The sequence below is a fragment of the Ambystoma mexicanum genome, chromosome 12, assembly GCF_040938575.1.
Source record: "Ambystoma mexicanum isolate Mex_15411 chromosome 12, UKY_AmexF1_1, whole genome shotgun sequence".
Classification (NCBI taxonomy): domain Eukaryota; kingdom Metazoa; phylum Chordata; class Amphibia; order Caudata; family Ambystomatidae; genus Ambystoma; species Ambystoma mexicanum.
The window spans coordinates 963784935-963812854 of record NC_090936.1 but is presented as its reverse complement, the minus strand read 5'-3'; the positions used below and the strand labels follow the sequence as shown (position 1 = coordinate 963812854).

The 27920-nt window shown below is 47.3% G+C and overlaps 1 protein-coding gene across 4 annotated transcripts in view; it reads left to right on the top strand.

The window, feature by feature from the left end:
• Nucleotides 1–27920, top strand: part of LOC138514136 (zinc finger protein 420-like) — a 1401466-nt gene that overhangs the window by 218223 nt on the left and 1155323 nt on the right. For all 4 annotated transcript variants that reach the window (XM_069629436.1, XM_069629435.1, XM_069629434.1 and 1 more), the window contains 2 exons: nt 7462–7545; nt 7991–8077. In XM_069629436.1, coding sequence (XP_069485537.1) covers nt 7462–7545; nt 7991–8077 — 171 coding nt within the window. The remainder of the gene's footprint in view (nt 1–7461; nt 7546–7990; nt 8078–27920) is intronic.

Genomic DNA, 27920 nt, shown 5'->3' with positions numbered 1-27920 from the left:
GAGCCCTGCCCTATTTCTGACTTCAAAGATTGAGCAAGAGGAATCTGAACCTCTCCCTGATATGTTCCAAGGCAGTTCAGATGGCTCAATCGAGGGTGTTAAATTGCCCCTTCAACTGACTCTGGCAACAACAGGATGAGGCGAAAATGTTGCTTAGGCAATTTCCTCCCTTGTTTGCTGTAACTCCGGGTTGTCACCTTGGTGTCCGCATGCCATTGACACTGGAGATAGTGTGCCTACCAAGAGTAGGAGTTAAACAATGTAAAACAAAATTAGATCACACATCAAGTCTGAAATCAACAGGATGTTGGATTTAGAGGTGATGGGACCCTCTAACATTCTATGGCGTAGTCCATTGCTATTGGTACCAAAGGCGGGCACCACCGATATGTGGTCCTGGATTGACTATAGAGCTCTTAATGCGGTCACCAAGACAGATCCCATCCACTTCCAAAAACTGTTGAGCCAGTGCTCAATCTGGGTGCTGCAAAGTTCCTCAGTATCTTTGACCTTACTGCAGGGTATTGGCAAATATCACTGGCAGCAAATGCCAAGGAGAAGTCATCTTGCGCAACACCTGAGGGACTTAAGCAGTTCAGGGTAAAGCCCTTTGGCTTAAAGAATGCACCTGCCACTTTTCACAGGTTGGTTTACGATGTCCTGAATGGGTTAGATGAATTCTCTGTATAATATCTTATGACATTGCAGTCTTCTGTCCTAATTGAGAAGAACATGATCAACATGTGCATAGCGCCTATACACAATGTGTTTCAAAGCGCTTCAAGGAGGGAGGGAACATGGGAGAATACAATTACATTCTTGTCCTTGAAACAATTCAGAATGTGAAAAAATAACTATCATAATCAGCCTGGCAGCATTTCAGATAGTGCAAGGAACAATTAAGGAGAAGAGGGGAAGGAAAGAATGAGACAAAACCAGCAGTAACATTACTATGCCTAATGACAATTGATGTAGTGCATGAATTAAGAGGAGGGGGGATGGCGCGAGAGAGGAGAGGAACAAACAAGCGACTATCATAATAGGTCAGACGACAAATTTAGAATAGTGCTGGGGTGAGTGGGAGGAGAAGACAAGGAGGGAAGGGGGGGACAGACAAGCTGCTATCAGAGGACTCGGGACATATTATAAGAGTAAGTGCTAATGGACATAAAAAAGGGGGGGAGGAAAGGAGAAAGGTGGCTGCAAAGACAGGCAGAGAGGAGAAGGAGAGGGTGGGGGGAGGAGAGGGGAAGGTGGCTGCGAAAGACAGGCGGCTACAAATAATATGCCTAATGGCAATTGAAGGTAGTGCCAGGCCTTAACAAGACAGGGGAGGGAAAGGAGGAGGAGAGGGCCGGTGGATGAGAAAGATAGGCGGCTACGATTACTATGCCTGACGGCAATTGGGGTAATGCCAGACTTTAACAAGAAAGGGGGGGGGGGTGGTGGGGAGGAAAGGGCAGGTGGCTCCGAAAGACATGCGGCTACGATTACTATGCCTGGTGACAATTGAGGTGGTGCCTAAAATTAACAGGAGGGAAGGTCAGGGGAGAGTAAGGGGCAACCAAGACACTCACAGGGGGCAGGAGGGTACAAACATTCATGGGTGCAAGGGGGTGGGTGGGGGGCACAAAGTCAGTCAACGGTGGGCATGGAGGTGAGTGGGGGGGCACATACACACTTGGGGAGGCATGCGGTGGGTGGAGGGGATCAAAGTCGGTCATGGGGGAATGAGGGTGGAGGTAGGGACACAAACGCACTCTCTGGGTGCATGGGGGTGGGGAGGTGGCGATGCGGCTTACAGTGCTGGACAGTGATAGACAGAGCCTTAGGAGTGGGCCTTGTGAGAAGGGCTGGCCAAGCCTGCCGGCCTTCCCATTGGGCCAGATAAAAAAGGCATCAGCCAATCCCAGACCCCCAGCAGCACCGTGCCCAGCACTCTGGTGCAGGCAATGGTACCAATCTTTTTGGAATGGCGGCTCCATGGACAAGACGCAGGTGGTGAAAACAACGAGGCACAGAACGGAGCATTTTCAAGGCTCCCAATTGTCATGAACTTCACGATGGAGCACATGCCTAAGCAGGCAAAATTACAACAATTTGTATCCGTTTCAGTGCGCCGTTGCACGCATCTCGCAGGAGCTCAGTGGTGTGGGGCTTACCTTGCAGGGAGTACGTGTCGGCATGCAGGCAGACAAAAGAAGGTAGGAGAGAGAAGCTGCAGCCGCTACAGCAGCTGCATCATGAGCAAGGAAGAGTTGAGGGATAGTGCGTAGTGAGGGGCCCAAAAGTGGGCCTTGAGAGGAGGGTCAGCCAAGCCTGCTGGCCTTCCCATTGGACCAGATAAAAAAGGCATAAGCCAATCCCAGACCCCCAGCAGCACCGTGCCCAGCACTCCGGTGCAGGCAGTGGTATCGGTCATCTTGGAATGGTGGCTCCATGGACAAGATGCAGATGGTGAAAACAACGAGGCACAGAATGGAGCATTTTCACCATAAAGACTACCAAATGCCAGTTTTGTCATGATGCAGTGACTTAGCTTGACAATGCAGTTGGTGGGGGCACAATTTAGCCCCTATTCATTAAAGTACAAGCTGTACAAAACCGTGCAACTCCCACAACCTAAACCCATGTGGGAGCTTTTCTAGGTCTCACTAGTTACTACAGGAATTTCATGGCAGACTTTGAAACCAGAGCTGCCTCTTAGACTGCACTCACCATTTCAGAGAAACCTGAAAAGGTTACTTGGTCAGTGGAGTGTGAGAAGGCCTTTCAGGGTTTGAAGGAATCCTTTTGCTACCAGCTACCTGTTCTCAGGCCACCTGACAAACAGAGACCTTTCATAGTACAAACTGATGCCTTGGACACTGGAATAGGGTCAGTCTTCTCTTACCTAGATGTTAGGAAATGTTTCTCTTTTTGCAAATTTTTTTCCAATTGATCCTATGGACTCCATTCTTTTTGCTCTGTTTCTAAATCTGTTGTGACTTTTTTGAAAGGAAGTAAAGCCTTCAGCTTCGCTTCCCTTGCCTTTTGCTCATTGTTATGGGGAAACTGATCAGATCTTTACCATTGGTAAGCTTGGACTTGCTTCCAGCTTGAGTTTTGGATAATAAGAGGGCCTCTGCAGCCATTTCTTTATTATTGGAGCCAGGAATCCCTTGAACAAACACAGCCTGCTGACTATCCGATGACGACTCCTGAAGTGGCTCACCATCCCTTCCTGTGTCTGGCCCGGGGAAGCCCTATATGACCACCTAATCTCTGAAGACCCTGAGTGGTTCTTCAACCCTTGGACTAGTGGGACCAACTAGTCTAAATGCCTTCCCTGAGCTTTCTGAAATGCATCTGGACTGCCCCGTGGACTGACCAGCTCTCTCGTGGGCTGCCTCGCCAGAAGTGTCACTGTTACGCATTCAAGCTCAGAAATTGGCTGGTGGCCAGCTTGTGTAACACATCGCATTCTCCCTGAATTTTAGTGGCCAAGCATCAAGAGATCATGTCCTGGAGCAACTTATGTGACCGCTACTGGAAGGGCGCCTGTCGCCTGTGTGCCGAGACAGTCGCTTGAACTCGCCATTCTCCAACCTGCGAAGTGTCGTTAGGAGGTCTGCATCAGTGTTTCTTGCATTTCTTCATCAACACAAGTTGCATCTTGCAGCTGCACCTAACCTGCAACTACTGGGTACTTCTCACCGGAACCAGTGGCAGAAGGATGAGCCCCAGCAACCCCCCCAGACCTTCCACATTCATCTGGGATAATCGGAGTCAGTGGGGAAAATAAACAGTATATCTGTCCCCTCCCCCTGTCCTCCATATTATAACATTGGGAATAAATCCCTTTGTCTCCGGTATTCCATTTCACTTACATTTGGTCAGCGAACCTGGGTAACTTGAAATATAAGAAAACATTGACTTACCTTTTAGTAAAATTGTTGAACTTTTTTAACTCTCACCAACACAAGTAAATTGCACCTTACCTGCAGAAACACCATTCTGGTGAGAAACATTGAAGCACCTGTGACTTTTGGGCACAAGGCCCCTTTGTTTGTAGGGTCTGGGCTGATTAAGTTGTAATATGGTTCCATCATTTATTGCATCTATCTACCTATCTGCTTTGCTGAATAAGTTATTTGATTTATGAACCTAACGTGAATATTTATATTTGTATCAGAGCATTGTGCGATATAACTTGTTACATTATTTTTCAGTGTGTTTAGAAGGCCTATAATAAATAAATGTATGTTTCATACGGACTGTCTAAATTGAATTGTGTGCCATACTGTTTGGACTCATTGAGGGCCCCTAAACCCACTCACACGTTCTTGAGAATGAGCCTTGACTGTTCGCCTTGCTACCTTGATTGGGTTTTGGCTACCTTTTCATAGTTCCCTGTTCACCATAACTAAGGTGGTGTCCTAAAATCTGTCCAGCAGGCCAGACTCTAGAAATCCATCTTAACACTAGAGGACAAAGGCAGGGAGCACCGAATACATTTCATCAGTCAGCTTAAGGACAGATCGTTACAGTGTGCTACACTGGAAAAGGCATGGTTTTTTGGAAGATGAGACCCCACCTCTTTGGGACTCACTTCACTGTAGAGACAGACCATAAGCCCTCAAAATGGGTGAACATGAAGGCAGTGAATCCCAAGTTGCTCAGGCGGTTCATAAGTCTTCAAGGCTTTGACGTCACCATTGAGCATAGACCAGGTACTGAATATAGCAATAATGATGGTCTGTCAAGGATGTATTACAGACTGGAACAGTAAGCCCTTCCAGGGGTGGATTTGGACAATCCCTATCCCTAGTCTGGGGTGGGGGAAAAGGGGAGTGGTAGGAAAGATTTTCTTTTTGCACCTTTGCATCCATAGATTTCTATGGGACACCCTGTCTGTTTGCTTGTTTTGAACTCAGTCCTGACTTTTTGGAAGTAAGTAACACCTTCTGCTTTACTGTTTCGCTCATTCTTATGGGGAAACTGACTAGTCCCTAAAACTGCCAATACAGGAAATATTTTATTGTTACAATTGCACGTATCTCCTTACTAGGATACCTTGTGTCCTTGTACATGGTTAACAATTGCTGGCAGCTATTTAGCTCCTGCTTCTATCATGGGAGAGCCTGGTTAGTTAAATCCAACAGTTACCAGGAGCTACCATTGGCTCCCGAGGCCTACTGTTGCCTTAACACACATTCTTATGTGACATGAGTGTTTGAGAATGTAAATAAAGAATAATTAGGACACACCTAGAACACATTTAAATATAATGGATCAAACAAAATGGGAAACCATTTAAAGTGTGCAGTTAGATTTGCAGTGCGCTGGGTACTCACTCCTGGGTACCCGGCCGTAGCTCTTGCCATTTGGGAGATGCTTGACACACAGAGCTTGTTTTAGCTCCTACTCCTTAAATCTGAATTTCAAACCCTGTTATATTTCTTTATAAGATGGCTTTTTGGTTGCTTTGACATAGTGCCTAAGACACGCTGGTGGCAGCTGTGATATATTTACTGTTTGTGTGTTATTTATCGCAAATGGCTACTAAAGTTTGGCTAGCACCCTAAGGTGGTGCTGTGTCACAACATTTATCACTTGCTGTTTGGCCATATTGTTCTTCGACCTTTTACCTGCCTTCTCTGATCAGGACATGCCTAAAATTGACATCCCTTTGCCCAGGAAAGCTGTGCGTGTGTGTGTGTCTGTCTGTCTGTCTGTCTGCCTGCCTGCCTGCCTGCCTGCCTGCCTGCCTGCCTGCCTGGAAGGAGGCTGGGACTGTTGAGACCCAATCCACAACTCTGGTACCAAAGAGTCTATTCCTTGTCAGATGTGGTGACCAGTGGCTATCCATGATTGAACAGCCAATGAGCCAATGGCTGTTTGAATGGTTCAGATCCTTACCATTTGTGGGCTTGCTCTCATCCTGCATCTTGGATAAAAGGAGGGTTCCTGTGACTGTTCAGCAGATCATCGTTGGAATCAAGATTTCTGCAAAGAACAGCAGCATTCTGATGACCCTAAGCGACCTCTGCAGCTGACCAGAATAGTTTCCAGTGTTGTCCTGGTGAAGCCCTGCTCCTTTGTCTTGATATCAAGCAAACCTTCATATCTGCTTGACCCCCAGACCATTGGGAGAAATCCATCTTGACCTCTGCTTGAGGATCCGTGGCTGCGGAGTCTTCGGAAGTGTCCCTACACTAACCGGTACAATGACCAGCTCTCTTCTGGGCCAACTGACTGCAGCCACCGTGCAGCCAGTGTTGTTCTGAGTAGAGCCTTGGAACTTGGCAGATCTTCAGCTTGTGCCACAAATCGCCTGCTCCTTCATTTTCAGGAGTCTCATCCAAGGGAAGCTGTGCTGGGGCTGCTACTTTGTTCGCAGCAGTAGGATCTACTGTCACCACCTGATCGTGGAGGCTTTCGTTGGATCTTGTCTTCATGTCCCTGATGTGACCGGTGGCCGACTCTCCCACAAGAGTCTTCACTTGTCTTTGTTTGGGTCTTCAACTGGAAGCTGTCTGTAACCGATTACTGTGCACCGCGACCGACTGAAACTAAATTCTGTGAAACAAATCTCTTCTGTCTAGATGACCCTCGTGGTAGGAAAAAGAACAAAAGAACAATCCTGGAAGAAAGTCTGGAACCTCCAACTGTGTTATCTGGAGAACACTGAATTCGGGGGGGGGGGGGGATAAGTCTACATACCCGTTACTTTCACCCCCTGGGTAGCTAGGTTGTAAAGCCCTGACCCTAACTCACTCTGACCTTACCTTTTGGTGGTTGAACCTGGGTTAAGGATTATTCCCTTCGCCTATCCTAGTGTGTTGGATTGATTTGAGTACTGACTTGAACTTTTATCTAACTTTGGAACTCATATTAATCACTGGCACTGCTATTTCTGTAAGAAATTACCTGAAGAAGCGTATGCTTTGGAACTGGTGACTTTTGTACACAATGCCCCAAACCATTTTAGGATTGGACTTCATAAGAATTAGGCAAGTTGTTTGTGTTGATTCTAAGGAGTTTTCTTTATTTTTTTCTGCATCTGATACTCATCTGTAATGCACTGGTAATTGATTCATATGCATTTCTATTGCTCCTAACGGTAAATGTGTATATATGTTTTATAAGGTTTTGTGTGACGATACTTACCCAAGGGTAGTGTGTAAAATAAAGTCCTAATAAATTATTGTATTTTTATATACTTATTGTCTAACTGGCATTTTACTGGTGTTGCTCTGTGTGGACTTGTAGTCCTAGACCACTCTCACAACTTTCCTGAGACTAGCTACCTCACCTTGATTGGGTTCTGGCTAACCTCTCAGTGTCTTCTCTGTTCACCGTAATCTGGTGGCCTCCCAACATCCTCCCACCCAGGCCTTTTTGGAAATCCATTTTAACAGCAGCCATCATGATTAAGTTGTGCTAAAAGTTCTGATTTTATAATCTTTGTTTTCCTAGGTGCCTCTCACATGGACAGTTCATGTTCCAGAAGAGCAGAGTGGACACTTAGTAGAACATCAGAATGCGTTTGAAGCGGAAACCGTAAGTGAAAATTGGAATCCTAGCATATGTCTGTGCATTTTATGGGTCCACCCAGCCTAAGTGTGTTTTGAGATTGAGATGCTCAGTCTCTCTTTTTTGCTTGGCATAATATTGTATTCAAAGCTTGCATGCAGAGATGGCGTGGTTTAATCTTCATTATAAATTGATGAAGAAATCTTGTTACAGTTAGGAGTAGGAAGTCTGGTTCCTGCATCCATCCATGTGCCATGCAACCATCCTTTCACTCAGGTCGAACTGGTGTTCATGGTATTCACTTGCTTACATACCCAGGGTTTTATGCATCACACTATTGCATTTCATGGTCCCATCCTCCACTCAGGCCTCTCAGTCACAATCCAACACACAGGAATGACCATATAATGCCCTGATCTGGCTTTGAAATCACAGTGAAGAGATGAGGATAAAATAAGTGTTGTTTTTTTAGGAGTCTGTTGCATTGGCTGATTCTACAATTTGTGCGTCGGAAGGTCAGAGAGAACATTTTGAGCAACATCAAAAAGAACTTTTAGCGGTAAGTGAAATGTAACTGTGTGCAGTTCAAAGTCTCAGTCCTGTCGTAACTTTCCAATACAAAAGCTAAGCATTGTTCCCTACATCAAATACACTCGGGGATAAGTCTACATATATAATTATTCCATTATTTTACTGTAAACTGCATTTAATTCTAAAGCTTCCTGATCTATTCCCCACTAAATGACAACAACTATTTAATAACACAATAATTTATAAAATAAATTATACATTTGAAAATAAATATTCAACACACAATTTTTAAACAATTATAATGTAACAACCTCTGTTACTTTAAGTGATATAAATGCCAATTAAGAAAGTCATGAAATGATGTGTCTAATACCATAAACCCAAAACACGTTGAATTACAATCTGCATGTATAATCTTCATTCAGTTTAAGCAATATGTCAGGATAAGTTTAAAATAAATCATTTTTAGTGTTTTCTCTTAAGAGTACATCCTATCAGTTCCTTGTACAAATTGGGTAATATCTACTGGTTCTAGAAATGCAATGCACTGCCAACTAGGTTTCGGCTAATATGGTCTAGCTTGTCTTCCAGACCAAGCTTTCTTTTGAGCCACCTCACTTTTAGTGGGGGAGTTTATTCTGTTGACTTGATATTCTGTAAATTCAAATAATGAAAATACTTAAAAAAAAGAGAGATCAAAACATAGTGAAATTTAAGCACAGAAATTACCACAGCAATATATCTTTCAACTACCCTAACTAACCAGAAATAATCTGCCAGACTATTGTACATACCTATTCTAAACTCACAATACTGTCAGAAATTAAAATGTGGTGGTACTAGGTGCTGACAAACTGCCAGCACTAATGGCAGATGCTTAAAAGAATCTGAGAAACCCAGATTTGAAGGCTAAACTTGGAACGGTGATGGATGAACCAAAGTAGTCCATGGTGGCGGTGGTCAGTTCAGTGTGCACTCCTGAGACACTATAGGCTCTCCGGGCACCCATCCTCAAGCAGGGGTTGAGACTATTTGGTCCCAATAGTCGAATCACTGATGAATCACTAACGAGGGTCTTCTGAGATCAGCCAGAGTAGCATGGCTTCCATGGGCCAATCACCAGAGTTGATGCTGGTCAGCTGCAGGAGTCATCCTCAGGTTGTCAGTGGGGTGCTCTTCTTCGTGGAAATCTGGGCTCCAACGTGGATCTGAAGAATGGCTGCAGGAGCCCTCCTTTTATCCAGATTCGGGTTTGGAAGCAAGTTCAAGCCCACCAATGGTAAGGATCTACTACATTCAAACAGCCAATGGTTATCCAATGATGGACAATCACAGGCTTCTACATCTGCCCAGCAACAGCCTTTCTGTCTCAAAGGAATGTTAACTGGGATCAGACAGTGCCAAGCCCTTACCGTGGCTCAAACACACAGTCACTCGCCTAGGAAAGCAGCAGCTTTCCTGGGGATGTTTAATACCATATATGTGTTCCTGACCTGAGAGGGCAAGAAGAAGGGCAAACAACAATATGGTCAAAGAAAAAGCGAAAAACCTTGTGACATAGCTATCTTTGGGTGCTAGCCACCTTTAAGACGTTCGCGTTAAACATGAGTCAAATATTACAAACAATGGTAAAATATCACTGCTGCCACCAGCTTGTCTTAGGGACATATACAAGTAACCAAAAGCTAAAATGTTATAACTATACAAAGTATCCTAATGGTTCTGTTATAGTGAAACAATTTCAGAGAGGCAATTATTAACGTAACAAAAACTGCGAAAAAAAGCTAGTTTTAAAAACAAATATATTTTTATTTTGGGCCCCTCAAGCTCCCTGTTTTCCTGTGTGTTTAAGCCCACCCCTAACCCCTCTCCGCCAGTTTTATCCCTTTACCCCACCCATGTTTCCACAAAAATTCAGGGTTTTTTTTCGCTGGTTTTGTTTTGTTATAAATTCCCTCTCTGCACTTGTTTTCTCTGTGATCACTGGATACCATTGTTAGGGAGAATTCTCTGTTTAGGCTGAATTTCCTAACCTAGTGAGTCCCCCAGCAGCTTTGCTGGATTTTTGGGGTTTATTTTTTTCTCCTGCCAAGAGTGAGACTCTTTTACCCTCACTCTTGGGCATGATTTGAGTGTGTTTCTTTGAATCTAGATGTGTTTAATGGGCTATGGGGTTTTTACTCCATAGGGCTTCATGTGTTTTTGTGATATGTGTTACACAGCACCCTCAGTGCAGTGACACAGGGCCCCCCAGTATAGACTCCATACCCTGGGACTGACTACTGTCTCCCAGGGCATGTAAAGTCACCATTGACTTTACTAGTCTTAAATTCTGAACAGAACCAGTACAAACCATCATATTGTGGACGTACTGGCTGGGACAATTCAAATCTGTTAGTCGAGGGGGCACGTCTCCGTCCCCCCTGATAGAGTTTTGGCTGGTGGCAGTGGATACTACTTTTTATATTCAAACGCGAATATTTTCCTATGGGATTTCCCATTGTTTTAGGCTACTATCTTTATTTAATTATTTACGGTAGCCTCGAACATACCGCCGGTTTATTTAATTAATATTAATTGTCCGGTTGGTATTTTTTGCCAAAACTTGATTCTAAAATGGCGTTTGTGTTCTCTTCTGTGACTCCAACCCAAGTCGAACCCTTTGTTCCACTTTTTGGCAGGCTTCTCCACAGAAGCCCTCCAAAGTGGTGCCACTGTGTCTGGGGTACTTAGGAGGGTTGGAGGGGAATTTAGGCACCCTGGACTGAGTTGCCTAGGCAACGCAAGTCGCACTCCGTCCTGATTGGCCCATGTTTGAGTGACAGCTAGGCTGAGTGAATGGGGGTTTGCTGCATAAAAGCGGGGCTTTGGGGACTGGAACTTCAGAAGTCGCCACAGGACCTAAGAATCCGACGAGGGAGAAGCTGAGCCGACCTACCATGACACCACCACCGGTGGAGCCCTGCTGGACTGCCTCACCACTTTTCCCAACGACAGAGGAGATCTCCCGCCGGAGAGTCTTCTTCCTTTGACTGGTGGGGATAACCAGTTTCACCGTCTTTTCGCTTTCCCGACGTATCTCGTGGCCGCCTTGCCCGTGCCAAGCACCCCGGCAACCGGGATACCACGTCTTACCACGACCGCGAAACCAAGGTACCACCTTTTAACCGGAAAACTCTGCGGCTGGTTTCTGCCCTGGTAGTGCAACGACCTTCATCTTTCCTCCAAGTCGAGATCTTCTCTTCCCCTGCCACAACTGGAGGATCCTTCCCACTTAAGGTACCGTGCCCGCCTGGCTTCCCTTGCTACCGACTGTATGGGGTAGATTTAGCCCCCGGCTTTCGAACCTGGGTTAGCCTGGGACACCTTGGCTAAACTTTTCTAAGCCTCTCTAAACGCTTTGCTGAACCCTCTGCAAGACTTTCTAAGCCTAGTGTAACTGTGTGATCTTGGGCGCATTTGTGCTCTGCTCTCTCTAAGAGTGGGCCCAGCCTTTGGACTTTGGCTCACCAGTGACTTTTTGCTCTCTGTCTTGCTAACAGTGTTCTGGAATCATAGAGGTGTACCTCTGCTTATTCTGTCTTTTTCCCTCCCTTTTTCACAAACTTATTAGAGTGCAATCTAGTTAAGCGCTCACCTCTGTATGAAAATAAGTGGTGTTGTACTGTGATTTTCGAATAGGGAAAAAGGGGTGAATATATCATAATAGTAACTGTGTTTAGAATATTTTACAATTAGAGTGCTGGAGTGTTTGAACTGTGTGTTTTTAAATAAATAATTATATACTTTGATACCAAAGCTCTGGCCAGTGTTTGCTTGTATTCTTGTATCTGAGTGCCTATTGAGTATACTTTGCATACTGCCTAACTCTTCTTGAGGGAAGTCTGACTGCTCAGCCACAGCTACCAGGTAAATCTGGGTGGTACAGACTGCTACCAAGTGGGTTTACTGCCAACACCTGTAGTCTTAAATCTTTTGCAGTGGTCCCTAAGGGAACTGCACAGGTTTCTGCCTAACAACCATCCTAATTGTACTTAACTGTAAGGTGATGTGTGCAATTGTAAAAATACAAGAATTCATCGTGCCAACATGGGACTTGAATCTAGTATTAAAATGCCATATGGGAGCTCCTTTCGAGCCTTTATATTTGTGTCCTTTAAGAATGCTCACTATTAAAACAGCCTTTTTTAGTAGCTATCACGTCTGCCTGCAGGGTAAGTGAACTACAAGCCCTGTCTTGTAAGCCACCTTTCGCATCCTTTTTCAAGGACAAGGTAGTTCTGAGTGTTCGATCATCCTTTCTTCCAAAAGTTGTATCGGAATTTCACCTTGCACAACATGTAATGTAGCCAGCTTTTTATCCTCCTCACCTGTCAAAAGAGGAAGAGAGGCTACGTAGTCTGGTCTTTAAAAGGGTATTAAGTTACTACATTACAGGCACAGCAAATGTTCGTTAAGATGACCAGCTTTTCATTGGTTACGCAGGACAAAGATGAGGCTTGGTGGTCACAAAACAATCAATCTCTAGACGGATCATCATGTGCATAACCGAATGCTACTCTCTGACAAGCAAAGATTCTCCCAAAGGTTTGAGGGCGCATTCCACTACAGGTGTGGGGGCTTCCTCAGCTCTTGAAAGAGGTGTGCCAGTGCAGGACATTTTCATACCTTCAGTACATTTTACTGTATAGACTCTTTATCGGGAGATGAGGCCAAATGTGGCAAAACTGTGTTCCATAATATCAACAAATAGGAACATTCTTGGCAACCACCCCCTAAGCCAAACTGATTTGGGATTCTTTCAAAGATGAGGAATACTTGGAAGGACACAATCCATTCGAAGAACAGGTTACTTACCTGTGGTACGTTCTTTCGACTGGATGTTCTCTCATGTCCCCTAATCTCATGTCCCCTAATGCTTACCTAGAACTTCTATGTCTGACACCTTCATTTCTCGCAGTGTCAAGATTCTTGCTTCTCCACCCCCAGGATCTACACAGCAATGGCCTTTCCCTGGCCACCTGAGAAGAGAATCCAAGGGGAATAGGAGTGAGGAGACCCTCTGTTTTCTCCCATTCCCTTCCCCAATGCAGGTTCGACCGGGGTGCTTCACAGGGAAACCCGGGAGAGGAAGTAAATATTAGCTTGCTCTCTGCCCTTCCGGTGTTCGACTGTGGAGCAGTAAGGTTGAAGGTCCAGGAACCACCTGATTATCCGAGGATGGATTTTTTCCCCTGACAAATCCAAACTAGTGGGGAGTGGTATGTTATAAGGTGAAACCTATGCCCTAGGAGGTACCTTTTTAGATGAATCACTGCCCACTTAATTGCCAGTGGTTCCATCTCTATGACTGAGTAGTTCTTTTCCCTGGGAAGAGCTTTCTGCTGATGTACAGAATTAGATGTTCCAAGTCATCATGGTTTTGCGACAGAACAGCTCCCAATCCCATTAAGCAAGCCTCAGTCTGGAGGATGAATTCTTTGGAAAAATCGCCAACTTTGACAAAGGGGCTTTGGCATAGGGCTTGTTTTAAGGTCTTATAACATAATTCATCTTCCTCTTTCCATTTGATCTTTTGGGGCTCTGCATTTTTCAATTTGTCTGTCTGTCTGGATGTTTTGCTGGACAAATATGGAATACATCTCCAGTAGTACCCCAGTAGTCCCAAAAAGGCCCTTAAATCTTTCTTGGTTTTTGAAGTGGGGGTATCGTGAACAGCTCTCATCTTCTCTTGCTGTGGTTAGTACCATTACCCTCAAAGAACCCCAAATACTTAACCACAGATTGGGCTACCTTACATTTTCTTGGTGTAATGGTCAGCCCTGCTTTTCTTAACACTCTCATGATTGTGTAAAGATGGTACAAATGGTCTTCTCAGGTCCTGCTATGTAGCACAAAGATGTCTAAATAGGCTCTGCAAAATTCTGAGTATGACTTTCAGATATTATCCATCAATTTCTGGAATGTTGCGCAGCAACATGCAGACCAAAAGGCAAGACTTACATATGAAATTACCCTATGGGAGTGGCAAATGCAGTTTTCTCTTTATCAGGTCCATGTAAAGGCACTTGCTAATACCCTTTTGTTAGATCTATTGTTGAAAAGTGACCACATTACCCAGCCGGTCTTTCAGATAGTTGAAATGGGCCATTGGGTAAGCGTCAAAGGCAGATCTGGCATTCACCTTTCTAAAGTCTATACAAAACCTCCAATTTCCATCGGGCTTTGCCACCAACACAATAGGTAATTACCAAGCACTATTAGGAGGTTTCATGATGTTAGCCTCTAGCATGTATTTAACTTCCTGAATAAGGAAACCTTGTTGATTACCAGAGGCTAGAAAAGATACCAAGTGTACCACTTTGCCTACGGGAGTGCAGATGTGGTGATCTATATCCTTCACTCTTCCAGGATCCTCTCGAAACATATCAGTAAACTGTCTTATCAAGTCATGCAGGTCTTGTTTTTGATTGTTTTTGAGGTTAGGTGAAATGAAAGCATTGTTATCTGTGTCTTCTGGTAATACTATTATATCCTGGGACTGAAGGATTTTCCTCCCATTCCTTCAATAGTTTTATGTGGTAGACTTAGGTTTTAAGACGGCGGTCCGGTTGAGAGATCTTATAATTACATGCACCCATTTGGACCCATTTGTTCCAGCACCTCGTATGGTGCCATGGTGCCATCTAGATAATAGTTTATTTTCAGAAGTAGGCAAGAGTACCAGCACCTTTTGACCTTTTGACCTATGTAAAAGGACCTTATTTTTTTAAATATATATTATCATGCTTTTTAAAAAAAATTGTGCATTTGGTTAAAATACAACCTTAAGTACACCTACAAATCATCATACAATCATGATATGCAATAACTAAACAATTAATTCATCCTTAAAATTTAAATCCACATAAAAACATAAAAATAAGATAACTATTATAATGATGTGGCAATTTCCATAACAATTCATCGATTTGTATTAAAATAGACATTTAAAATGCAGTTAAGTCCTTTAAACCATTATCTATCCTAATTAGTGGTTTTTTTCCACAGATCAGCATTAGAAATTACCAAGGAACTGGCTCCCATAAGTGAACTCAAGAATTGGTTGCCTTGTGTAATCTGGATGTCTTGTACCAATAGATTATATATCCCTTATAATACTCCTCAAAAAGCATGGTACACTGTGTTAAAATATGTCTGGCAGATTCCAACTGTGTCTTGCACAGTCTACACAGTCTCATCTCATGTTTCTAGGCACTCCTTTGCAAGCCCCTGTATATTCGTATGTGGGCAGTATATTGATGCTGAGATAGCTCACAAATCTATGTAGCTCTTTGCTACGACTCCTAGTCACATACGTACAGGGTTTGTTATATAACAATCCGTGTCTCCTATATTCAGAGTATCTGTTTTTCATACTGAGCTGGGCTATCGAATTGGCTATGTCCCAGACTTGTGTTTTTACTTTTAATTTGTTATATCTCAGGGCCAATTTTGCTCGCGGAAAGATCTCCACTCATTTCTACCTTCAAGTTTATGTTGTTAAAATTTTCATGTGCCGTTTTTTAAGCACTCCTAAAAAAGGATTAAGATTGGAGGACCGAAACCTTCCCGCAAATAAACCAGTCAATGTAGAATTTGTGTTTACGGCCATGCTCTGTTATATATAGCCTACAACGTTTAACGCACCAATGGGCTCTCAATGATTGTACTCCTAATTCCAGACGAAGTGCCTCCACTGAAACACATTTAGGGACACCAAGTATTATTCTGAGGATTTTACCTTCTAATCTTTCCATCTTTCCAACCAGCCTATATGATGCTCTGCGAGAAGTTCCAGTCCATACAGTAGGCCCAGTATTATGCTTGTATTTTACACCGTGAGAAACCCTTCAATGTTATGCCCTCTCTGTATTGCTATATACCTTTGGATGGTCCCCCATTTTCTCAAGACTAACCCCCCCCCAATATGATCCCTATAATACATTTGCGTAGGGGTTGTGTATATCGTAAATCCCAAGTAAACCTATTTCTCTACCACTTCCAATCTTTTGTCACCCAATTTCCATGGAGAGGTTGGTTTCCTTCTATTACTCTTCCTTAAGATCATTATTTCAGTCTTGTTTGCATTTATGACAAGACGGTTGGCACTGGCGTAGCTGCAGAAGGCATCGATCAGGCGTTGAAACCAATTTGCGTACAGTCCATAAGGACTGTATAATCTGCATACATCAACCAGGGTGCTGGCATGACCCCAATTCTCTGTGGGAAATTACGGGTTGCTCGCAGGGCTTCGTCTAAGTCCGACACGTAAAGATTATTTTCTAGAGGTGCTAATCCACAGCCCTGCTTAAGTCCAACATTTACTTAAAATTCCGCTTAGGTATCTCCCTCTTCATTTAATTGAAATGACACACTAGTTTCCTGATATGATGCCATAATAAACCATAGCAGGGAGGGGGTCAATGCCCCAATTTCTAAGTTTTCCCCAGAGCAACGGTCTAGAAATGGTATCAAATGCTCTGGAGAAGTCCAGGTAGCACAGATATGTTTCTTTGTAGAAGTAATCTCAGCAGTAAAATATTGTAATACACAAGCACTTAGTACTGTGCTGTGTGACTTCCTAAACCCTGTTTGGTATTTATTTAGCCGATGTTTTTTTTCTGCCCTCAATTGTAACTTATTCAACAATAAGGAGGCAAATATCTTTGCACAAGAGTCTAAAATTGCCAAAAGTCTAAAGTTCGAGGGGTCTAAACGGTCTCCTTTTTTGTGGAAGGAACCAGGACCGATTTTTGTCCAGCTTTTAGGAAGAGTACAAGTATTTCCCTAAAACTGCATTCTAGCACCTGGGCCCAATAATCCGGGTTTCTTTTATAGACAGTATTGTTGCCTCCATCGGGCCCTGGATGACTGCATGCGCTTCATTATTATCTTTATAACTACCTGTTCGGGAGGCCGTGGATGAATCCCTCCAGGCCATGAAGACAGACACAGAGACGTTGCTCAGGAGGGAAGCCTTTCCGCTCTTCAAAGTTTTTCGCCGGGGGCTCATCCTCTTACCACCAGCATTCCCGCTCCATGACCCAGGAAGCTAACAGGATTCGCTCCAAGGCCTTTGGGGGCGGACGCCGTCGTCGCCGGGGACAGCAAGGCGGTCCCTCGACCTCCAAGCAGGATGGAACCGGCCAGGATGTTGGGCCCCCACCCGTGCACCGCGGTGGGAGGCCGGCTGGCGAACTTCATCAGCGTGTGCGAGATCATCTCCACCGACAGATGGGTGCTGGACGCTCTCGCCCACCTTGGAGTTTCATCTATAGTGTCAGCGAATACCACTGGTGGCCTGGCAGGAAAACCACATCCCTCCACTGCTGCTGGAGGTTTGTGCCATGTTACGAAAGGGGGCGCTAGAGCTGGTTCCACAGCGACTCCGGGGCTCCGGAGCAGACTCAAGGTACTTCCTCATAAGGAAGAAGACCGGGGCTGGAGGCCCATTCTAGATCTACGACGGCTCAACAAGTACATAAAGTCCCAGAAGTTCAGGATGGTCATGCTACAGCACGAGCTCAGCCAGCTGTAGGAGGGGACTTTCTGTCTTTGGATCTGGAGGAGGTGTACTTCCACGTCCCCATACACAAAGGACACTGCAAGTTTCTGCGCTTCATCGTTCAGGGGAAACATTATCAGTTCAAGGGTCTTCCCTTTGGACTGAAGTCAGCCCCCACAGTCTTCACCAAGTGCTTGGCGCCTGTGACGGCCCACCTGCGACTGCAAGGGATCCACGTTTACGCCTACCTGGACGACTGGCTCATCCGGGCCAAGTCAAGGGACCTCGCCGTCGAACACACAGAGTGGACCTTCCGCCTGCTGACGGATCTGGGGTTCTCGGTAAACTATGCAAAATCCTGCTTAACTCCATCGCAGGGCACTCTGTTCTTGGGATCCAGGCTGTCATGCCTGGCGTCACCGTCGGAGGAAAGGATATCGGCCATCTTGGGTAAGGTGCAACGGCTGTTGGCAATAAAGATCGCCACGGTGAGGACCATGAAGTCACTGCTCGGTATGATGTTGTCATGCATATGCTTGATTCGGCTCTGCAGGTTGCGGGTGGAGCCACTGCAGGAGTTCCTCAACGCCCGGTGGGTCCAGGTTTCCGGAAGCTTCCAGGACAGGCTTGCCCTCGACGAGGAGTTCTGATGAGCGATCAGATGGTGGGGCATGCGCTCCAATATCGCCAGAGGCACAGACTTCCAGAGCTCCCCGTACCAGGAGACGGACACGACGGATGCATCTCTCGAAGGATGGAGTGCCCACATCGGACGTTTTCACCCCAGAGGCCTGTGGCTGCCAGAAGAGAAGACGCTGCACATAAACTTAATGGAACTACAGGCAGAGTTTTGGGGCCTCAAGTCGTTTCTGCAGTATCTCCAGGGCAAAGTGGTGAGAGTCTTCACGGACAATACCACCACAATGTTTTACATCCGGCAGCAGGTGGGCACCAGATCCCCAGCGCTCTCCAGGGAGGCTCAGGATTTGTTGCAATGGGCCATCGCACAGAGGATGTTCCCATTCCACCTGGCAGGAGTAAAGAACACCATTGCCGACTCTCTCAGCAGGGAGCTAGGCTCTTGCCACGAGTGGGAGCTTCGGCAGGACCAAGTGGACAACCTGTTCAACAAATGGGGCAATCCCCAGATCAATCTGTTTGTGACGGTGACGAACACCAAGTGCCAGAGGTTCTCCAGCAGGTTCCCCCAGCCGGGGAGCATGGGGGACGCATTCTCATTCCCCGGGACGGCTTGTTTCTGTATGCGTTCCCTCCGTTGCCGTTGCTTCTTCGAGTCATCTATCAACTCAGCCGGTACTGGTGCAGGATGATTCTCGTCGCACCAGCGTGGCTGAGGCAGATCTGCCCCTGGACCTTCCCAGCATGTCGGCGTACCCCCCAGTCAAGCTTCCAGCGGTTGCGGATCTTCTCGCCAGGGAAGGAGGCGCAATACTGCACAACGAACCAGGATCGCTGAACTTGAAGGCCTGGCTCCTGCAGCATTAGCGTTCAGGGATTACGACCTTCCGGCGGACTACAAGGAGGTGCTCGCCAAGGCCAGGGCGTTGTCTACTTTCAAATGCTACGGACACAAATGGAAGAGATTCGCAATTTGGTGCCGTTCACAGAAGATCAACCCTCTGAGGGTCACAGCCCCTCAAGTACTGCCATATTTGCTGTCATTGGCTACATCGGGACTGGATCACGCCTCCATCTAGGTTCATCTGGCGGGTGTCTCCCGCTACACCAGATCACAGATTCTAACATTTCCCTCCTCCTGTCTAAAACTCACCCTACCGCTGCCCCCTCTGATCCCCTCCCCACCCCTGATTCCTAAAATGTACCCTCTTCTCATTCCCTACCTTACCTCATTCTTCAATATCTGTCTCTCCACTGCCACCTTCCCTTCCGCCTTCAAACACTCTACTATCGTTCATATTTTGAAGAAACCCTCTGCTAAACCCCTCCTTGCATCCAACTTTTGCCCAATTCCGATTCTACCATTCCTTTCTAAGCTTCTCGAACATTTAGTCTACTCTCAAATCACAACCTTTGAAACCAATCTCTCCCTTCTTCCCCCCTCTCAATCTGGTTTCCGCCCTAAACACACTACTGAAACTGCCCTAACCTACGTTCTCAACTCCCTGCTTGCTACTCTAAGCAATCCTCTGTCCTCGTCCTCCTTAACCTCTCCGCGGCCTTTGACACCGTTGATCACCCCTTACTTCTCAACACTTTCTTCCTTTGGTATCAGTGGCTCTGTCCTCAACTGGCTTTCCTCCTACCTTTCCAACGATGCTATTGTTGTCTCTTGGGGCGGTCGTACCTCTTCCACTCTCCCCCTGGACTTCCGTGTTCCCCAAGGCTCTGTACTTGGCCCTTTCCTTTTCTTACTTTACACTTCACTTCTCGCCCCATCCTCTCCTCTTTCGGCATCACATCATTTCTACGCAGATGACACCAAGCTCTTCCTTACCTTTTCCTCTTTCCCTCCTTATAGCCACCTTAATCTTTTTTCCTGTCTTACTGCTATTAAAAACTGGATGTCATCCCACTTTCTCTCCCTAAACTCTGAAAACACTGAAGTCTTATTCTTCTCCTCCAACACAATTCCCCCTTCTTTTATTCTCTTTCCACCTACTAACCTCCCTATCTCTGCCTCTGCTTGCAACCTAGGCCTCCACCTTCACTCTACCCTCTCCCTTACCCATCATATTTCTCTTACCTCTCACGCCTGTCGCTATCACCTATTCAGTGTTCTCAAAATCCGTTCCTCCCTCACCTTCCATGCTACTAAACTCTTAATCTCTTCCCTCAGCTTCTTCCATCTTTTGTACTTTTCTTCTCTCATCTTTGGACTCCCCGCCTCTCATCTTGCTCCTCCCAAATCCCTCTACCACTCAGCCATTTGTACCCTCTGTCTTCTTGCACCTCATGATTCCATCTCCACTTTGCTTTCTTTTCTTGGCTGGCTTCCCTTTCCCTCCCAACTTAAATTTAACTTCCTCTGTCTCATTTTTCAATCTCTTCATAATCTCGCTCCCCCCACCTTTCCTCTTTTCTTTCCTTTCTTTCTACTCTCCTTCTCGCTCCTTCCAATCTGCTGATCTCTGCTTACTCGCTGTTGCTCCATACCCTTGTGCCTCTTCTCGTTTCTGTTCCTTTTAGCTCCTAGCCCCTCTACACTGGAACTCTTTACCTCTCTCTATCTGTCCCATTTCCTCTTACTCCTCCTTCCGCGCCTCCTTGAAATCTTTCCTTCTTCACCCCCCGTCCTGACTCCCCTCCTTCTTTCACTTTTTCCCTCCTTCATCCCTTCCCTCTTTCCTACATCCCCTTTTCCCCCATTCTCTCTCATCCCCACTTCCCTCCTCCTGTTATCTCATCTTCTTCCCCCGCCCTGACCTCTCTTTCTACTTCCCATTCTTCTTCCTCGGCTCTATTCCTCTTTTAGACCGTGGTAAATTGATCTACATACTGTTTTTGATGGTTTGTTTCATGTCTTTGTAATTCATGCTTCTTGTTTATTACAATGTATTCTTGTTGTTGTAATGTAAAGCGCTTTGACATAAAGCGCTATATAAACTTAATAAATACAAATAAATAAAATCCCTGGGACGGTCTTCGTTGTGGTGCACTGTCTTGTTAAGGAATTCATGAAGTGACTGTTCCGTTGTTGTTCCCGCCGTTGAAGGCTCTGGCCCCGGCGTGGGAACTGAACGTGGTGCTGACTAGGCTCCTGGGCCCTCCATTCGAACCTATGCATACAGCTCCGCTGAAGTTTTTGTCGTGGAAGATCTCTTTTCTCGTGGCTATCACCTCTGCACGACGGGTGGGTGAGATCCAGGCCCTGTCCTGTAAACCACCTTACTTAACTTTCCACGAGACGAGGGTGGTGCTGTGGACACACCCCTCCTTCATGTCCAACGTGCCGTCGGACTTCCATCTAAACGAGCCGTTGGTGTTACCTGTGTTTTTTCTGGCGCCTTTGTCACCGGCTGAAAGGACTTTGCACTCGCTGGATGTGGCTAGAGTGCTGAAGATTTATGTGGCCTGCACAAAGAGGTTCCGGAAAACTTCTCATCTCTTTGTGAACTTTGGTCCTGTGAACCATGGGAAGGCCCTGTCCAAGGCTCCATTTCCAGTTTGCTTTCCGGCTGTATCACTCACTTCACTGTCACCGGTTGGCAAACCGACCGCTGTCTGGATGTCAGAGAGCCCACTCTACCAGATCGATCGCTGCTACAACGGCATTCCTGTCTGGTGTGCCCCTGCTGGACATCTGCAGGGTTGCGACATGGAGGTCGACTCACACCTTCGCGAGATTCTACAGTGTCGACAGGGATGAGTACAAAGTCGGCCCAGCAGTGCTGGGCAACCTGTTCGCTTGAAGGTGAGCCTGGTGAGGAGGTAAGAGATTGCTTCTGTTGAGCCTTGCCACCTCCCATGGTTGTGCATGTGTGTACTGCTATGTATTCTTTATTCATGAGCATGTGAATCCATGCCAGACCCTATGCTGGAGAAGGAACAAGTTACTTACCTGTAACTGTTGTTCTCCAGCCTGGGGCTGGCATGGATTCACATTCAAACCCTTCCTCCTACCCCTCTGCGGCTCTTCTCTTGGTCTTGCTGCCACTTTAACAGCTACCAAACCCGAAGATTGCTGCCTGGGGAGCGGCTTAGGTAGAGAGCAGTCATTGGCTGGGAGTAGTATGACCCAGAGCTCAGTGATTGGTTTATAGGATAAAGACAGTTCAGAAACGAAACTGAAACTGTTTTTTCTTTTACCGAGGATTCCCAGCCTGACGACTGGAATATTCATGTGGATGTTAAGCCATGCCAGACCCATGCTGGAGAACAACAGTTACAGGGAAGTAACTTGTTCCTTTTGGGGGATTTGTGGTCTAATTCCTGGGGGCCCTCAACGTATTGCCCACCCTACTCCCCTGTCTTTTTTGGTTCCTTGATCTCTTTTTGGTGATCAGAGGGATTTTTCCTGAAGTGCCTCTGCCATTATTTCCCTTCATTCCTTATATAAGGAATATGGTTTTGTGTCGCAGTTACGGTGCCACACACCAGTTCTGCCCTAGCGTGGCTGTACTTTAATTTTGGCTTCACCAGGGGTGAAAGCTATTTTACTGCATTGGTAGCCCACAAACTTTTTAGTAGCTATTGAGGAACCTATGGGTTTTTTAAAACCTGCAGTTGGCCATTTTGTTTTTGAGGGCTTTCCTTTGTCTAAGTGACCACAAGGTAGGCTTAAATGGGCTATTCCGACCATTGTGAGTCCATCATGGCAGCCTCCATACTAGTCCTAACTGGTTTAAGATAGTTGAGGTCCCTGGACTAGCCCTCTCACTTACTGTTGGGGTGGCCTTGGTGAGTGGCAGTACCAGTGACCTACAAGTAGGGTCGCTCCTCTGAGACTCTGCCTGAAGCCCCTTTTTATTATTGGCTCACTGGCTTTTTGCCAACTCAATTTCTCTGGGGTATTTAGGTCCTATCCTGCCCCTAACTCACTCTCTTGCTGCAGTGCTCCTGGAACTTGGAGGTGGCAGGTCTTCTGATGTGCTGAAGGAGTTTTCCTGCCGATTCCTGCATTTTTAGCTGTTTTTAAAGCCCTCCCTTGGCAATGCTTGTTAAGTGCAGCAGCTTGGCCTTATCCCAGTTTGGGCTTTTTGCTGCTAGAAGCCCCGGCCAGATTTCTTGGAACCTGCAGGTGACTCGCCACATCTGCTGGGCCAAACCCTCCACTTTGGATTTTCTGTTCTGTTATACTGCTGCATACCGCTGATTGTTATTGTTATTTTGCATTTGTATAGCGCCTTATATACCATTGGTATGGTCTGAAGGCGCTGGTAGGTTGAACGCCCTTGGGAACCGAAGTTCGGGTCAGTGGAAAGATTAGAGAGTGTCCAAAGGTGCGTGTGCGCACCGGTATGTGTGCAGCTGGTGCGGAATTCATGTGGTAGCTGCTTCTTAGCGGTCGGTGTGGTGGTTGAGAGATCAGGGATATGTGTTCGGTCTCGCTGGAATTATCCAGACCGAGTGTGGCGGCGTTAGGCCTTAGGAGAAACGCCTGGCTGGGGGTGTGAGACCAGCCATGTTTACTTAGAGTGATGGGGGGTGAGCGGCAGATGTTGATATGAGAACAGTTATACCGAATGGTGCCATAGTATCTCTGTGTTCTAGTTGAATGGTGGTGTAAGGAGAGAGTAAGCGTGGGGTGTGATATGCAGTATGCTCTTTCAAAGATTCCTTGCATTCCAAAACAAAATATGCATGTCGCGCAATTCTGAGCGGTCAGGTCCGTTCTATGTGTTTTGGTTCACATCCGCTCTATGCACTATTCACCCATACACTCATTTGTTCCATGCGTTCGTCCGCTCCACAACGTTCGTTCGTTCCATACACTCGTTCACTCTCCACAGGTTCGTTCGCTCTCCACACATTCGTTCGCTCTCCACAAGTTCGTTCGCTCTCCACACACTCGTCCGCTCTCCACACTCGTCCGCTCTCCACACTCGTCCGCTCTCCACACTCGTCCGCTCTCCACACTCGTACGCTCTCCACACTCGTCCGCTCTCCACACTCGTCCGCTCCCCACACTCATCCGCTCTCCGTAGCCTCGTTCGTTCTCTGCACCCTCGTTCGTTCTCTGCACCCTCGTTCGTTCTCTGCACCCTCGTTCGTTCTCTGCACCCTCGTTCGTTCTCTGCACCCTCGTTCGTTCTCTGCACCCTCGTTCGCTCTCTGCACCCTCGTTCGCTCTCTGCACCCTCGTTCGCTCTCTGCACCCTCGTTCGCTCTCTGCACCCTCGTTCGCTCTCTGCACCCTCGTTCGCTCTCTGCACCCTCGTTCGCTCTCTGCACCCTCGTTCGCTCTCTGCACCCTCGTTCGCTCTCCACACCCTCGTTCGCTCTCCACACCCTCGTTCGCTCTCCTCACCCTCGTTCGCTCTCCACACCCTCGTTCGCTCTCCGTACCCTCGTTCGCTCTCCACACCCTCGTTCGCTCTCCACACCCTCGTTCTCTCTCCACACCCTCGTTCGCTCTCCACACCCTCGTTTGCTCTCCACACCCTCGTTCGCTCTCCGTACACTCGGCCGCTCTCCACACCCTCGTTCGCTCTCCACACCCTCGTTCGCTCTCCGTACACTCGGCCGCTCTCCGCACTAATCCGCTCTCCACACACTCGGCCGCTCTCCGCACACTCGGCCGCTCTCCACTCTCGGCCGCTCTCCACTCTCGGCCGCTCTCCACTCTCGGCCGCTCTCCACTCTCGGCCGCTCTCCACTCTCGGCCGCTCTCCACTCTCGGCCTCTCGGCCGCTCTCCACTCTCGGCCTCTCGGCCGCTCTCCACTCTCGGCCTCTCGGCCGCTCTCCACTCTCGGCCGCTCTCCACGCTCCTTCGCTCTCCACGCTCCTTCGCTCTCCACGCTCCTTCGCTCTCCACGCTCCTTCGCTCTCCACGCTCCTTCGCTCTCCACGCTCCTTCGCTCTCCACGCTCCTTCTCCCTTCACGCTCCTGCGCTCTCCACGCTCCTCCGCTCTGCACGGTCCTCTGTTCTGGACGCTCTTCAGCTCTCCACGCTCCTCCTCTCTCTGCACTCAACCTCTCTCTGCACTCAACCTCTCTCTGCACTCAACCTCTCTCTGCACTCAACCTCTCTCTGCACTCAACCTCTCTCTGCACTCAACCTCTCTCTGCACTCAACCTCTCTCTGCACTCAACCTCTCTCTACACTCAACCTCTCTACACTCAACCTCTCTCTACACTCAACCTCTCTCTACACTCAACCTCTCTCTACACTCAACCTCTCTCTACACTCAACCTCTCTCTACACTCATGTGCTCTCCACATTCATCTGTCTTCCACATTTATTTGCTCTTCATATTCGTCCGCTCTTTACTCTCAACCAACCTCCACACTCATCCGCCCTCCACATTCGTCCGCCAGCAGCGCTCCTCCTCCACGCTCATCTACACTCATCTATATTCATTCGGTCTCCTATTCAGCTCTCTCATCCTCCGCACTCATCCGCCCTCCTCATTCATCTGTTCTCGACACTCATCCGCTCTCGACACTCATCCGCCCTCGACACTCATCCGCCCTCGACACTCATCCGCCCTCGACACTTATCCGCCCTCGACACTCATCCGTTCCCCCCACTCAGTCGCTCCCCCCACCGCTCTGCACACTCAGTCGCTCTCCCCACTCAGTCGCTCTCCCCACTCAGTCGTCCCCTCACTCAGTCGTTCCCCCCCATTCAGTCGCTCTCATGCTTCTCTGCTCTCCACGCGCCTCCGCTATCTACGCTCCTTCACTCTGCACGTTCCTCCGCTCAGCACGCTCTTCCGTTCTCCACGTGCCTCTGCTCTCTGCACATAGCCGCTCTCCATACTCGACTGCTCTCTACACTCGACGGCTCTCCACACTCTTCCGTCCTCCACATTCATTTGCTCTTCAAATTCATCCGCTCTCCACACTCATCCGCCAATAGTATTCATCCTCTAACACTCATCCACAACTCATCTATACTTATCCACATTCATCCTTACTCATTCGCTCTCCCCACTCATCCGCTCACGTCCTCCACACTCATCCGCTCTCCACAGTCAACCGCTCTCCACGCTCATCTCCTCTCCACGCTCATCTCCTCTCCACGCTCATCTCCTCTCCACGCTCATCTCCTCTCCACGCTCATCTCCTCTCCACGCTCATCTCCTCTCCACGCTCATCTCCTCTCCACGCTCATCTCCTCTCCACGCTCATCTCCTCTCCACGCTCATCTCCTCTCCACGCTCATCTCCTCTCCACGCTCCTCCGCTCTCCACACTCCTCCGCTCTCTACACTCAACCGCTCTGTACATTCACAATCTCTCCACATTCATCCGTCTTCCACATTCATTTGCTCTTCATATTCGTCCGCTCTTTACACCCAACCGTCCTACACACTCAACTGCCCTCCACACTCATCCGCCAACAGCATTCATCCTCCACACTCATCCACACTCATCTATACTCATCACAGTCATTCGTACTCCCCACTCGTCCAATCACCAACCGTCCTACACACTCAACTGCCCTCCACACTCATCCGCCAACAGCATTCATCCTCCACACTCATCCACACTCATCTATACTCATCACAGTCATTCGTACTCCCCACTCGTCCAATCACGCCATCCACACTCTTCTGCTCTCCACGCTCGTCCGGTCTCCACGTTCATCCGCTCTCTGCCATTTGTCATTGTAGGTTACAGTCTGGTTAGTTTAGCTGTACTTTATTTATTTATTTTGTGGTTTGCTGGGTCGGTGTTATTGTGATGATTGATGTTGCTGGTTTGGAACCGGTTGGTTTTATGGAAAGAGCCAGGTTTTTAGTAGTTTGCGGAATGCCGTTAAGTCCTTAGTTAGGCGGATGTGGGGAGGGAGCGAGTTCCATAGGGTTGGGGCCAGGGCTGAGAATGATGCTCCGCCTAACCTGACTGAGTTTGTCTTGGGGATTACTAGGAGGCCGGCTGAGCTTGATCTAAGGGTGCGAGTGGGGTGATAAGGTATTAACTTTTCCTGAAGATATTGCGGTCCAGTTTTATGTAGTGCTCGATGGGTGAGGCATAAGGTTTTGAAGGCCACTCTACGGGCTACTGGAAGCCAGTGCAGTGTCTTGAGGGCTGGGGATACGTGGTCTCTTGGACCGAGCGCGAGTAGCACTTTGGCCGTCGCGTTTTGTGCTCTTTGGAGTTTATTCAGTTGGTAGGCATGAATTCTGAGGTATAGGGGGTTTCCGTAGTCCAGTCTTGATATGACGATTGATTGGACCGCAGAAACTCTGTTGGGAAATGAGAGATATGGAAAGATGCGCCTAAGGTTTTTGAAGTGGTAGTGGCAGGACTTTGAGACATTGTTGACTTGGCGCGAGAGTGTTAGGTCGGAGTCAAGGGTGCATCCAAGATTATTCACTGTGTTGGAGGGTGTCGGTGGGTTGCCTATGGCGGGTGGCCAGGGTAGTGGGTGCGGTAGAAGATCAGAGTTGCCGCAAACCATGATTTCTGTTTTGGATGGGTTTAACAAGAGGTGGCTTTGGGTCATCCAGCGTTCTATGTTCAGGAGGCAGGATGCAATATCAGGTCGGGAGTTGGGTTTTGCGTTCAGGATTTTTAGAATTAGTTGAGTGTCGTTGGCGTAATTGTAACACAGGATGTTGTGAGAACGAATTATTGGTGGGAGGGTGATCAGGTAGAGATTGAACAGGAGGGCGGATAGACATGCTCCTTGTGGGACTCCTGTGTCGACTGGTCGGGCTTGGGAGGTAAAG